Here is a 14782-nt window from a genome sequence, read left to right on the forward strand (position 1 = left end):
GCCTGCAGCCAAGGGCAGTGCTGCAGCTGTCCCTGCCAGCAGTGCAGCACGTGGGGGCAGAGGGTGGCTGTGCCTGTGGCAGCAGCCTGCACACGCTCTTGCCTTCAGAGGGGCGCAGGGCTGAGGCAAGCTGGCACACAATCACCGCTCCCTGTGCCAGCAACCTTGGCCTTACAAGACAGGTGGCCCCAAAGCGTGCACAGCCCAGCCCTGCCTTGGAGCAGTGTGACAGTGACAACGGGCAGCTCCCAGAACACGTGCAGGAGTGTTCCTGCAGAGCACCTGAACAGGCCTTTGGCTTCACTGTATAGGTGTGCTTTAATTTCTTCCAGTGTTACCTTAAACAAAAACCCCTGCTCCGCCATCAGTGTGTGCACCACACTCTCTCAGTGTCTAATGAACATAAGTATTTTTCCAGTTTTACAGAATTTTTCATTTCAAATAAACCTGAGAAGCTTTTATAAAATGCAGTCACGCAAAAATACAGAGCTGCAAATAACAAACATGTACAGAATGAAACACATAACACGCAGCAAGAATAAATAAGTATTTATTGAATTTGCTGTCTCAACCTCCTTACTGAGAAATAAATATATCTTACAATTAGAAACCCAAAACATTTTAAAACATAATTTTAAAACCCAACTAAAATGTTTAATCATGACTGAAAATCTAACACAGTGGAAGTCATTATTCTTCATTGCTATGTCCAGCCTCAATTTTTCTTCTCTTCCTCCTTTCTTTTTTCTTCTGTTCTTCCTTCCTTTCTTTTTTCTCTCCAGCTGCAAGAGAAGTCATAAAATCTTCAATGATAATTTCAAGGTGATGTGCATTTTCTTATTCTTAATAAAAAGAGTGAATGATTCCTTTGTGAAAGTTAAAAATAAAGCTTTATTTAGTTACCAAATGTAATGGTAGAAATTCACTGGGAATTCTAAAAAACATCTTCACAGATTTAAATTTGGCACAACTTCCATCATATACTTTGCCTTCATACAACCGGATGAAGAACAACTATGGATGATTCTTTTTTTCATTTAAATGAGAAAAGAAGGCCTTTCCATATTCATACGTGCTGATCATTATGGCACAAGCAGGAGCAACTTTAAACAGCCGTGGAGCAATACCTGTCCAAAAAAGAAAGGGAAGTATTCACTATTGTTTGTTTTCAGTAACCAAGTGCTGCAGTACAATGTGTTGATCACAGTACATCAATACCATAGTATATCAGTTTAGAGCTGGGATTCTACCTGTTCACATGCCTCAAAATACTGAATTTACTGGCTGCAGGTATTACCAGTGTAATGACCTTATGCCCTCACCTCTACTGTCCTGTGTGGGCTGCCTGCCTCAAACCCATTGTGTCTCTGCTCTACCAAAATGAAGAATCCTGGTCACATGAATAAATGATGGAATTTAAGTGTTAAATGTCTCCCATTATAGTCAACTGTGATCTTGCCAGTGGAGGTTGGAAAGTGCTTCAGTTTAGAGGAAGGGAAATAAGGCTCAATCCCCTTGTCCACACGCAGTCAGCCCTCTACTTCCACTTGAAACGCAAAGACATCTGTAGAGAGCCAACACAGATGACACACGAGAACTTGTGACTTTGGAACAGCAGCAAGGAGCCAGGCAGGCTAACCCCAGTCATCTCAGCTACGTGTGGCCAACTGAACTGAAGTGGTGGCTGATCAAGAGCATCTCTAAGCCTCCTGGAGTTTTCACCTGACTTTCTCTTTGCTGGGATACATTGTTCCTGAGCCTGGAGGAAGTGATTCTTGAATATTAACCAGCTTTCTTGGGCCTCTCTTCCCTCCAGGGCTTAATCCCATGGTACTCTACCAAGAAGATCCCAGGAGAGGCCAATGTGTGCATGTCTGTTGCTTTATATATGCAAACTATTGCATAACTGACAGTGCTCACAGAAGTGGAAATATATAATTTATGCATATTAACATCTATGATTAAGAATTCTCTAGTCTGATTTTTTTTTTAGTGATAGGAAAAAATTTACCTGCAAATAATCCAGCAATCCCATTTCTAGCGGCAATTTTCCTCATAACTGCCCAGGTTGATTTACTGTCCCTCTGTGGAACTCAATACAGTACAAGACAACAGTGAATTAGGCAATCCATGCAATGCCACAGAATGATATTTTTAGAAATTAAGATGTAATTGTTAGGTTTAATGCCTTTTTTTGTTAATTTTATCCATCTTATTTATACGGTATGTTAAATTAATGCAGAATGCAAATACACAAGTTGAAGCAGCAAATAATGGAAAAGACCTGTAGTAAAACCTAGAGTAAGATATATGAACAGCTACTATAGTCTTTACTTGATTGCTGATACAGGTGAAAAAAGCCAAAGCAGTTTCATAGAATACATTTATCAGGAATGTCCCACAGCCTTTGGAAGCCAAAAATATTTTTGCAATCACAGAGAGACAAAATGTAGATGCATAGTCAGTTTCCAACTCCAACAGTAACTGGATTTGGAAAGAATTAAACTGGCACAAATTAAAGATTACCATAATGGAATTTTAAAAATATAAATTAGTATTATTAATATTAACCTAATCAATATATGGCAGACATATATTTCAAAGTGGTGTTAGGAAGGAATTCTTACATTCATCAGTACAGGCAAAAGATTAAAAACAGTAACTATTTATGTTTAAAACTTTTTAAATTCTTGTTCTGTGACCAAATGATAATAAATTTTTTCAAGAATTACTCTAAGGAAAAAAAAAATTACCTGAGAGAATGAAACCTCATGCCAAAAAGTGAGCACTTATTTTCTAAGCAAAACCTATTTGGATACAGTCTTTTTAATGGTCTGTAATCTTAAAGCCACGATATAACATTTATTTAGGTTAATCTAAGGCCTTCACTGATCCACATCCCAAGCAATGGAAAACAAAGGTATTATATATGATTTCAATTTGAATAAAACAGAGCAGTGCTCTACTGACAAGAGGAAAACAGAAACTTCCTCTTTCATCCTTTAAAGGTGTTGGGACATTCATTAATATGTCCTCAAAAATATTTTTTTTGGAATCACATAAAAATAAGGTAAAAAATACACAACCCGAGCATAATACTTTCTTTTTCTAGTCTAATACTTATCACAAGAATATTGCCAGGTAGGAGCAAGTGGTAGTGAATGTTATTTTGAAGACTTTTTCAATAGATCACTGTTCACCTGAATGTTTGCTATGAAGTTACTTTTTTGCCTATTGAAATATAACTTACTTGAATCATAGAATAGTTTGGGTTCAAAAGAACCAAAGAACCTTTATTGGTCATCTAGACCAACACCCCTGCAAGAAGCAGGGACATCTCAAATTTGCAGTTGGTCTGCCTAAATGTAATAGCTTTGGATTCCCTTGTTTCAATTCTATACCATCTTATTAACCTATATTGCACTGAACTCACACCTTTCCCCTCTTCCATGCCATTAATGAAATATGGTATTCTCCTAGGAGATAATGTATATCTCCTAGGAGATAAAATATACTACAGTTTGGGAAAGAAAAAATTCCTGAGTGATAAAATGTTTACATATACTTTAGAAATGGCAAATATTTAAAATTCCTACCACAAACCATACCCAAATACTAGGTTTTATTTTTTGAAACACTATAGGGTTTTTTTATTCTTACCAGCAACTTACTTTTTAAGGTCTCATTCTCCCAAAGTTGAGTCTGTCTATGTGTTTTCACTACATCAAATGGCTGAGTTACAACAGCTGCAATCTATCAGGAAAGAGGCTGTAATGTTAGTGCACAAAAAATTAAAATTTAACCCTATTTTAAAAAAAAAATTAATTGAAATGCACACACAATTTAAAACTAGATTTGATATTCTAAGCACATGATATTTTTAAGTCTTGTATGTCAGAAAATTGTAGTTTATTCAGATTTATTTAGTCAGGTTGAATGCCACACCACATGTGTTTAAAATACAAGTACCCCAAAATATACAACACTTCTGAGAGAATAATCCAAAATTATACATTTTTAAATTGTTTATTAGTGCTAATAATAAAGAATAGTACTAGAAATTAAATTATATACTTACAGAGCCAGATGCTGCTCCTGAAGTAAAAGAAACAAAAAATGTAGGTTCATTTGCACCAACTTCCTTGCACATCATCTTCTTGAAACGTTCATAATTATACCAATACATTGCTATGATTACAAAAAATTAAACTTGCATTACAACAAATTTGTATATCAAGTACAAAAATTCTTGTATCAAGTCCAGATGTAAGAATAATATTGTGGCAAAAGAAGCAAACAGAAACATGAGCTGAAAGCATAGTAAGTGTCCTGTGTGATAACACATGGACAGATTACTATGTCCCCTTGTTCTCCATATCCCAAATTTCATCATATGATAGAAATTAGCCTAGTCATTTTGTCTTTCCCTTAGGTAACCCCTACCTTGACACAATCTAACCCAAGCACTATAAAACTCACATTCAATTTAAAATAAATCAAAAAATCTAATTACTTGCTATGTTTTCAGGCATATTTCATAGGTCTCAGTAATTCTATAAAAACACATTTCACACAAAATGAGATGTTGCTCAGGACTGCCTCATACTTTTTTGAGGCACAGTATAAAATTTAATTCTGAAAGAACCAAAAAATCTAATTTTGTTCCCTGGAATTACTAATAGGGAAATGCCTCTCTTGAGACTGTCAAAGGAAAATCCAGCAAACAACTTTTAGGAATAACATCTGTTTCTGTGACCATCTGCTGAACTAAACTGCACTTTTTCTGCTTTCTAACTACTTGCCTGGTTGAGTAGTTCTCAACATGCAGCTACTGCCTTATAGGTTAACTTGTGCCTCTACCATCATGCCCACAAAGGACTGGGCTCAGATGAGTGAGTGGCCACTGGCTGTCCAGGGAATGCCACAGCAGTGTGGAAACTGACTAAAAATCAACAAGCCTGGCTTGGAGCAGTGGAGGAACAGCAGGTGTGGACACAAGAATCTGAAAAGGGCTGAGAAGAATGCACATCACCTTAGTGCCCTGTTCCTTGCGCACTCCTCTGATCTTCCCACTCTGTTAAAAGCAGCAGGGGAAGGAAGCTAACTAGCTCCAGCCACACCAGTACTGACAAAAATCAGTAAAAGAATAAGAGCTTCTACTTGAAGTCAGACAGCAGGAATCAGATGAAGAATCTGAGAGTTCCCTTACAAACCTCGGAGAACAGCCTAAGAGAAAATTGCATTTGGCAAGAAGAAAAATAAATAAATTCAAAATAAAAATTGAAGAGGAAACACTTCAGACAAAAGATTCAGATGAATTCTGGCAGTTGTCTTTAGCCGTAGTGAAACTATGTTTTCATAGGTTCAGAAGCCTTCCCTATCACTAAATAGGGAAGACTAAATTAAGTCCCATCTGGATCTTTAGGCGGGAAATATATTCCAGTCACAATTTTCAAACACTTTCCAGTAGAAGTGAAAGAGAACAGAGCACTGTTCCTGAAAAGACAGCTGAAATAACTTCATTCAGTTTACTCACTTAACTACCAACTGCAATTTTAAAGTAAATATCCTCATCACACCCCAGATATGTCTCACTTTGGTTCACAGCCAATTTAAAATTTACTCTGGGTACACATATTCTGTAACAGCCCAAACCAATGACAGCCCACAAGATTGATTGGAAACACAAATTAAATTAGATATGAGATCATCTTAAGAGTGAAGTAAGACAACACAGATAGCAGGTCAAATACATCAAGGGTTCTCTGACTCCAAAACCAGGTTTGAATAAGAATCTTTCCAAAAACAGGTTTGAAGAATTTTTCTGGGCCAACATAAAGTGTTTAAAGATTTCTGGTACTACACCAATGACAGAAACTGCTTCAATGACAACTGATGTCTGATGATCCAAAAGTATTCTGACAAAAATAGGCCTTAAAGGGACAGGGGCTTTCTGGTGCTTCAGCAGTCTCCCCTGTAACATCTGTCCCAGTTACCTTAAGGAATAGCCCTAGGACTAGTTATGCTTTGAATCAGACTTTTCTTCTTCTAGGCTTTCAGCTTTCAAGTCTTGCTAAAGAGTTTTTTGGAGCAGTTATACAAATGAATTCATCTTGATTTAAAAAAAAATAAAATCTTGAAGACACTACTGTGTCACTCTCTGTACATGTTTCCAAAATTATGTAACAGAACACTTAGATACAGCAGGTTTATCAAAAAATAGCCATTATTTCTATCACAGAGAAAATTTCCAGCTGAAACTCTTCAAAAGCAGTCATTGTGTAAGCTGAAGATGAGAAGAAAGAGTCTAAGTACAGAGAAAGGGAATGTAACAATGAATCCTGTCTGGTATCCACAACAAAATTGGGGGGCGGGGAAAAATCACATCTTCAGAGAATTTGTAAATAAAAACGCTCAAAAGAGAAAAAGTAAATTTCTAAAGCCAACTATTAAAACTACCTAAAACCACAGAAAAATAATATAAAAACATAAACAAAAACCTACATGGGAAATAAACCTTACCTGAGAAAGGTACATCTCTCAGAATAGTAGAAGTCCAGCCCTGCCACAGGGAGAGCCACCCATCTACAGCCACTTTGGAGCTGACACGCAGGTACAGCTGCTTGTAGGATGACCTGCGATACTGCATTTGAGTTCTGATCAGCTCCAGGGGACTCACCACAGTGGCAGAACCAACTGCAAAGGAAACATGGCTTTTTTAGAAAAATCAATATTTAACAGTACAATTTCATGAGCATTCAAGTCATGTCTCACCTTACTTTATATATTTGATTCTTTTCAACTCTCTCATTTTTCTTGAACTAATTCCCAAAATAAGTTTCCTTTCCAACTATGGAAAACATGCCTATTCACAGTACCTACGTTTCCAGTTTAGTGGGTTTTTTCAATGCTATCATGTTGTAAACAATGTCACATGTTGAGAATCCTCACTTTTCAGATTTAACACATAAATAGGCTGAAGATTTCAAGTACTTACACTCAATTATTTTCATTAGTTCCCATTTTAAACTGTAACTTGAAGAAGCAATCTTGATGCTTAAGGCTTCTTTTTGTGTTAAGGACAGAATTGTGGTTACAGATTTAAGCTTTTATTGATTCCTAAGCATCTTTGCCGCTCTTATCTTAAACTATCAAGAACGATTAGCAGGCAATCTGTATCTGATAAAGTAACTCTTGCATCTTGCACAATGGTCAGTGAGTCATCATTCAGTAACAAGCTACCATAACACATCTAACAGACTTTGAAAATTTTACTAGATCCAAGAATTTTTCTTCTGTTGCTGGAATAAGGTTTTACACATGAACAGCCTAATAAGAGCAATGTGCTACACCACCACAAATACCAATTCCTTTTCCACTAGTCTGCCAGTGCCCTCATGGTTGTCACAGGTACAACATGGAACTGCATCAAGAGACCGTTCTAAGAAAGCCCTAAAATATATTATCCGAGTTAATTCTACAAAAACAGATGAAGAAAACGGTAAACAAAAGTAAGAAAATATATAATTTCCATCCACATCATACATTAGTAAAACCAGTACAAGTCCAATTTTCATCTTTGTTATAATTACCTATGTACCTTCCATGATAGCAAATTATGATGTTTATTATTAGACTGATGGCAGAACAGACTTAAATTAAACTGCCCTTGGTAGAAATCTAGAAATATAAAATTTTGAACAAATTACAAATGTAGCAAAAGTGTTTCCGCAAAACCAAATCTCATTACTCCAGGTTAGAGGGTTCTGTTCCCCAAGAAATACTGGGTAATGACAGTATTCTTTCCTATCATTTAAACCCACAGCACATTTACTTTAAATAAAAGTCAACAAAACAAACCCAATAAAACAGCATAGAGGTATTATGTTCCGATTTCTCTTTAAACAGAGGACAACTTACATCTGCTTAAGGAACCTGCAATAACTGGAATGTGCTCATCATGCTTTCCTGGTCTATTTTTCAAAGCTTCACACAGCTGATCATAGCAGGTATAATAGATTGCTGTGGTAGGAATTGCCATTATTCTAAAATATAAGAGAAGAAATTTAAATTAATACCAGGAAAGCAGGAGAATAAAGTCAACTGTCTTGTATTGATTTTTTACTTAACTTTTTTTTAAAAAAGTTAAATCTTCAGCTGTGCGTAATGGGTTAATAAAAAAACCAACATTAATCCCATAGCTTTGATTCACTGCTTCTAGTTCAGAGTTTCAAACCTACACATCTCCCAGGTATTCATTTCATTAGGGAAAACCGTAAGTAAAATGATGGTAGATTATCTCAGTCAAAATCTATTCCACACCAGCTCCAGAACTATTTTGGTAAAGAATGGGAAATTAAAGATCAGAAAATGAAGAATCCAAACAAAATATTACACAAGTACTACTAACCTTAACTTTTATTTATGTAACAATTGGATATTATGCTCTTGATCAACAGCCATGATACTCACTACTTGAGAGACAATGTAGTATGCACAAATACAAGCTTCTTCCATACCAGCATGGTACAGACTGTAGTAGCAACAGGTAGATTCAATAATCATTCAGTGTAGGGGAAAAGCACTACATCTTACTGTAATCTGGCAATTACACTTCTGTGTTATGTCTGTGCCAATACAGCATGTACCACCATTACCAAAAACCACCGAGGACTGTCATGCTGGGGAAACCAACATGGCTTAGTTTGTATCTTCTCTTCGACTTGTGTGACTCTCTCCAGCAAAGAAGTTAGTTCTCTGCTGGCTGGAGAACAAAACACGTGCTTTGTAAAAAACTGTATTGACTGGAACAGTTCAGTCAGGTCTTAAGGTTTATATTTTGAAATTGCCACATACTGGAGGGTAAACAAGGCTGAACTCCACCATGCTTTGCTTTTTTGTGCCTATACACTGAGCACTGTCTGCAAATGAAAAGTGCTTCCCACTGGGCACTTCCCACATTGTGCCTTGTAAGATACAAGTTTAATACACATCTTAGATTTAAAAACTTTCTTGGTTTATGAAGGAGAACATAATTATAAAGGTCTTAATTTCTATCTATACTAGGTTAATATGAATAAAAAGATAAAACAGTTTGGAGCTGTTAAGCCTAAAGAGAAGACCAGGAGGAGATCTGATTGCAGTGTTTAAATATGTAAATTGCTCTTGTAGAGAGAAAATGAATTATCTGTTTATCCAGATAGAATAAAACCCCAAAGTTCTTTGAAATAAAGAAGATGATTACAAAAATTAAGTGAGGGTAATGAAGTGCAACGCCAGAGTGTCTGGAAACAGCTGTGCTGCTGATAGCAAGTCATTAAGTAACAAGATACAACAAGAATGTGTTGAAGACTGACCCTCTCAAGAGACCAGGTCCCATCCTGTGATTCAATGATGCTATCAAAGGAATGGTTATAGTAGGGGGAAAAAAAAGCAGCAGAATGAGAAGTCTATTAATCCTGCTTAACTACAGAGAATGTATCAGAAAATTCTAAAATCTGACAAAAATTATACTGTCCATAGACATTTCTGATCAAACTGATTAGTCTGTAACTTCAGAATTGACCAATATTTTTAAAATAACTTAGAAATAAGTAATTTCTCAAAAATAATTAAGTAATTTTTTTAACAATAACTTACAGCATGTCACCAAAAAACCCAACTTACAGTGTTGGGGGAAGCCCACTCCACAGCGACTTAATTCCCTCTATTCGAATAATTTTCACAAATGCATCCTAAAAATATAACCAGGCAAAGAGGAATAATTAGCTACAAACTTTTGTAGTTAGTAATGCATTTTAGCTGGCAGAACACAAAACTAATGTCTTTAAAAGTATGTTTCTAAAATGGCTTATCATTGTAAGATTCCAATTTTATAACTGCTTACAGAAGCTATCACACTTAACCATGCAAACAGTTCCACTGAGCTGAACAGACTAATTTATGTGACTGAAATTAAGAATTTCCTTCCATCTTTAAAAAGCCAAAGTACTAAGTGTTTATCAGTGACTGTCAGTCCCGTGAATAACTATTTTCAGTACTAATATGGTATTGCAGCAATTTGTGGAAACTTCCCCAAAAAATCCACTAAAATATGTTTTCAATATGTAGCAGAGTTTCTAGGCATGAAATAGCAACTAATTCTCAAAGATTCTTCAATACTTCCTCTGACAATGTGACCCCCATACATGCAATGTGTATACACTATACCATATACAAGCTTTCAATTATTATTACATCTGTCCTGTATATTGCCAGGAGACTGACAGCAGAAGAACACAAAACCTTGAAGATTATTCAGCTAAAATCACAAGCAAAACCACAAACTTTGTAGTATCAGGGTACTAAATTTCTTAAAACATCTGGGGAAAGAGGTTGGGTGGGATTCAATGGATTAGAATACGCCTAAAACCAGACATTATTACAGAGCCCCAAAAGACAAGAGTCCGGCAGACCACAGAAAGGACTTAGAGGAAGAAAAAAGCAAACAGCTTTAGGGGAGACAGCCTTGATGGACTAATCCTGTGAGGCAAAAAGCTGAATGGAAAAAACAAAGAAATGGTTTATTACAATAAACCTGATTAGCTTTGAAAGGAAGCCAAGAATCCCTAAAGGTCCTAACATGGTTTAACAAAAAAGACACTTTTTACTAGCTGGTTACTATCTTTATAGCTTCAGTAAGTTTACAAAACAGGAAGGTATAGATAAAAGATAAGACTAATTAAAAAAAAACATTAAGCTATATGATAGTCACTCTTCTTTAAGAATCCACTTGTTACGGCAAAACTAGGCATAAATTCATGTCTAATAGAAAACTAACTAACTGAAACTAACTTTCTAAAATTACATAGCAAAGGTAATTGAAAAACTCATACTTGTAAAATTATTAATTAAAAAAACCCTTTTAAACTGCTGAAGACACCTTTTGCATTTACATCCCATTCTCAAGATTTTAATTCTGAAAAATCCTTGATCATAGGTTTAATTTCATGGCAGAGTCAAAAGAAAATCTGACTAATGAACCAGCATGACAGTATCTGCCAGCAAGACTGGTTCAACTGCTTAGGAAAATGCTACTTCTACAGGTCTAGATACTTGACAGCATAGAGACTTCTCTGGATAGAGAACTTGACACATGAATTTAACTTTAAACACATGAATTTAACTTTAAACACCATTAGTTCAGCTCAGAAGCACATTGGGAGATGTGTGGGCACAAGGGATGTAAGCAGGAAAGAGAAAATTATTACCTGCAATCAGCAACTACTGCCAAAATAGCTGAAGTGGGGAAAATAAAATCATAAAAGCCAGTAACCTGTGAGGAGGGCTGTGCAGCTGCCTCCTTGTTCACCTTAAGGAAGGAATATGTATTTTTTTGCAGACAGTAGAAGGTATCATCAATCAGCAGTGTAACTACATGAAGACCCTCTCAAATGATAACAGATTCCCGTAGAACCTGAAAAAACCTGAAAACTTTAGAGTATGCTACTTAAAAATGCACAGTTTTATATACATGTAAAATGTTCTTACCAACGTCCCTTTGAAATGCCCAGGTTTTTTATACCAGGCTTTGCTGTCCCCATTTTCACAAACATATACATGATCCATATGGCCACGGGAGTATACAAAACACTTTCCTAATAAAATGGTATATAAGAATATCATTAATGCTTGTAAGATTGTTTTTACCCAGAAGCAATTTCAAATTGGATATAACGGCAACACAGATTTATTTCTGGTTAGACACAGAGGGGCAAAATAATTTTGCTAAGTCAGTAATGAAAAATTAGGTCAAATGAGAGAGGGTACAAATGTAACACTCAGACAGCCCAACTGAATGGAACTGCCTTCACAAGGCTCCAAGAGACATCTTTAGGTTATATTACCATCTGCTGAAAGGTAAAACTAACACAAGACCTGAACGTCACTGTTGCATGTAACTGTGAACATCTTTCAGACTTTTAAATCTCTTATTAAGTAACCTCAGCATCCACTTCAAGTGGAGATACTGTATCTTATCTATATTATTATTATTATATCTTATCTTTGTCTGTATTTATACTAGATCATCCCTTCTCCTACATTATGTACTTTCAACCTGTTTGATAAAATATTATTGCCATTACAAAAACATACTTCAAGCTTCATATTTGCAAATTCTGAAGGCTTTAGAACTTACTTAAAAACAGGATAGAAGGCACAAGTATTTTTCTTAATTTGATTTGCAAGTGTGACTGCAAATACTCACCTCCACATTCAACATGAAAAACCAGTCATCTTCTTTCCTTTTAAATCTCATATACTAAGTACAAGTAAATAGTAGGAACCATTAGCACATCTTTGAGAGCACAATATCTTCATCTATTTAGAGCTCAAGTGGCAAGTGACTTGTTAAGACTTCTCCATTTCAAAAATCTCTGGATTCTGGAGGAGATGAACTTTGATATAACATCCTCACCACATAAGCCCTCTGATGAATTATTTATTCATTTAGTAACAGCTTTTTATTGTTTGATTCAACTCAGTTGTACATTCTGCCATAATGAAAATACTAAGACAGGAAAAAAAAAGCCTGTTTAAAATTATATGGATGTAAAGGATTTTTTTTCTACTGTGTTTGTTTAGTACATACTGGTGTGCTACTTTTTCCCCCCCACAGTTATATTGGAGAAACAAACTCAAACATTCTACACCTCAGCACAGCATTACGACAACTATCAGCCAAACACAAGAGCAAAAAGCAAACTGTGTCCCCCCTTACACTACATACACATTTGCTTGTTTACCGTCATGGAATGGATTCCCTTGGGCTTGCAGTCGAGTTTTGATAACATCAAGAGGAGTTACTAAAATGAAACAGAAGTCATTTAGAAACACCCTGATCCCCTGAAAAAGTAGAAATTTACAGATGCCTTATCATGAACTTCTAGAACTTTTTTTTCCAAAGGGGGGGGAACCCCCACCTAACAGATTTCACAATGTTATCAAGCAGAGAGAAAAGGGATGTTAGCAAACAGAGACAATGCTATCAGAGACAAAGGAGAACTACACACCCTGTATGGTTTGCAAGATATCATATCTATATTTTCTAATTTACTAACAGTTGCATAGCCATGAAATGTTAGAAATACACAAAGCTCATTCAAAAGCTACTGTATCATTGTCTGAAATTGCTTTTATAAGTAGCATACCACAAGGCATGCAAAATCAAATTTTGGCTTCTGGCATATAAAATAGCACAGCATTCTTCATGTGTGTTTTCTTTTTCAATTAACTGACCATAATACAACTTTCAAAAAAAAAAAAAAAGTTGAAGTCATTATGCACTTTTCTTTTTTGCTATATGTAGCCAATATGTAAAACATTGGGGTTCTTGAAAAGTAAGTGAAGGTTTAGTGAATGTTCCACTGCTTCCACTGCAGCCCTTACAACTACCACAGGCTGAGACATGCTGAATGCTGCAGTGGCTGGACCATCTTCCTCTGAATATATTGGCTCAACTCCACACATTAATGGAAACATACGTAAGGAGACATCATGCTGAGTCAAACTGAAGAGTAATTTTGTGAGATTCTCTCTGTGGCCAGCTTCATAGTTTGCCTTACCAAATAATGATGTAAGTATTGCTCCACAACAAGAGGCTATTGCTTGTTGAACAATGGTTAGTTTTTGTACATTGATATTGCTCATTTCAGCCATGGCTTTATGCCCAGAGAAGAAACACCTGTTAAGGCACAGAAAAACATATTGTAAGACTACACTCAAAATTTGCAGAAAAAAAAGTAAAGGAATAAATATTTTCAATTTTCATTAATAAGTTATGTAGAACCAGCAATGTTATTTTTCTACTTATATAGAAGCATCTCAGTAATTTTTGAGATTATTTGAGCCAAGTAAGTTTTTTAAAGACAATAAATCTCCAAAATCCTTCTTAAACGAATCACAAAATTTACATGTTCCTGCACACCACATGAAATGTTTGACACATATTGCCTTTAACTGCCACGAAGTGTTTACAAACATGCAAATAATCCTTACAAAGATAAACTCCCAGCCTGTGGCCCATAAACTGAAGCTGCAGAATAACTGACCCAGCCCTTCTCTGACTGCCATCTCTCCTGAGAGAACCCAGAAAGGTCTCCTGGCTGAGCCAAGAGCCACAGCCTGCTAGCGATGACTGTGTGCCCTGGCATGCTCCTCCGTTATAGGCAGGGACTAACTACTAAAAATGCCACCATCAAATGTTAATTCCTTGAATGAATCCTGCTCTACGGCTGCATTCAGGAATGCATTCACAATATCTGCAACTAGCCAGGACAGGAGAAGATAATAAAAATACTTCCGTAAATAAAATCCCCAAATAGAGGTGTGTCTTTCTAAATGCACCACTGTGCTTAAGTGCAGCCCAAACTTTGTTAGAAACATTGATCTAAGCTTTTCACTGACTTCACAAGAATGTTTTGTTATTTCCACTAAGCTTCAAGTCAGATAAAAAAGATTAAGTTGCACAAACCAACTCCGGCCTCTTAGGTACTAACAGCTACAACGGCGGGTAGGAATGTTGTTTATTTTTCACGTATCTTTAACTAAGAAGGGGACAGCTGCCAGAATTGCGTACATACCCATTTATCGGCGGCCCGCCGGGGGCAAAGGTCTCTGCGACTCAAGTACAGGGTTGTGGTGAGGAGAGAGGAACGCTGCCACTGCTCCCCCGCCTCCAGAGCCAAGGCAGCCGAGCTCCGGCCCCACAGCTCCTTCCCCTCCTCGCCTGCCTTCCGCCCGC

General features: G+C 36.4%; 1 protein-coding gene across 8 annotated transcripts; it reads right to left on the reverse strand.

The window, feature by feature from the left end:
* Nucleotides 1–534: 534 nt before the first annotated feature.
* SLC25A40 (solute carrier family 25 member 40) lies at nt 535–14771 on the reverse strand. 8 transcript variants are annotated; one of them, XM_064409187.1, is made up of 12 exons: nt 14622–14771; nt 13605–13723; nt 12786–12845; nt 11530–11636; nt 9667–9734; nt 7921–8045; nt 6523–6696; nt 4079–4095; nt 3672–3753; nt 2012–2092; nt 904–1127; nt 535–782 (listed from the first exon to the last, which is right to left on the reverse strand). In XM_064409187.1, the coding sequence occupies exons 2-11, from the start codon at nt 13696–13698 to the stop codon at nt 1015–1017; spliced, it is 921 nt and encodes a 306-aa protein (XP_064265257.1). In that variant the 5' UTR covers nt 13699–13723; nt 14622–14771; the 3' UTR covers nt 535–782; nt 904–1014. The 8 variants fall into 8 exon arrangements, with proteins under 8 accessions (XP_064265257.1, XP_064265238.1, XP_064265280.1 ...); XM_064409168.1 differs by having other exon boundaries at nt 4079–4188; XM_064409210.1 differs by lacking the exon at nt 14622–14771 and adding an exon at nt 12248–12423 and having other exon boundaries at nt 4079–4188; nt 12770–12845; nt 13605–13694.
* Between the last annotated feature and the right edge of the window lie 11 nt (nt 14772–14782).

The sequence above is a fragment of the Passer domesticus genome, chromosome 1, assembly GCF_036417665.1.
Source record: "Passer domesticus isolate bPasDom1 chromosome 1, bPasDom1.hap1, whole genome shotgun sequence".
Classification (NCBI taxonomy): Eukaryota; Metazoa; Chordata; class Aves; order Passeriformes; family Passeridae; genus Passer; species Passer domesticus.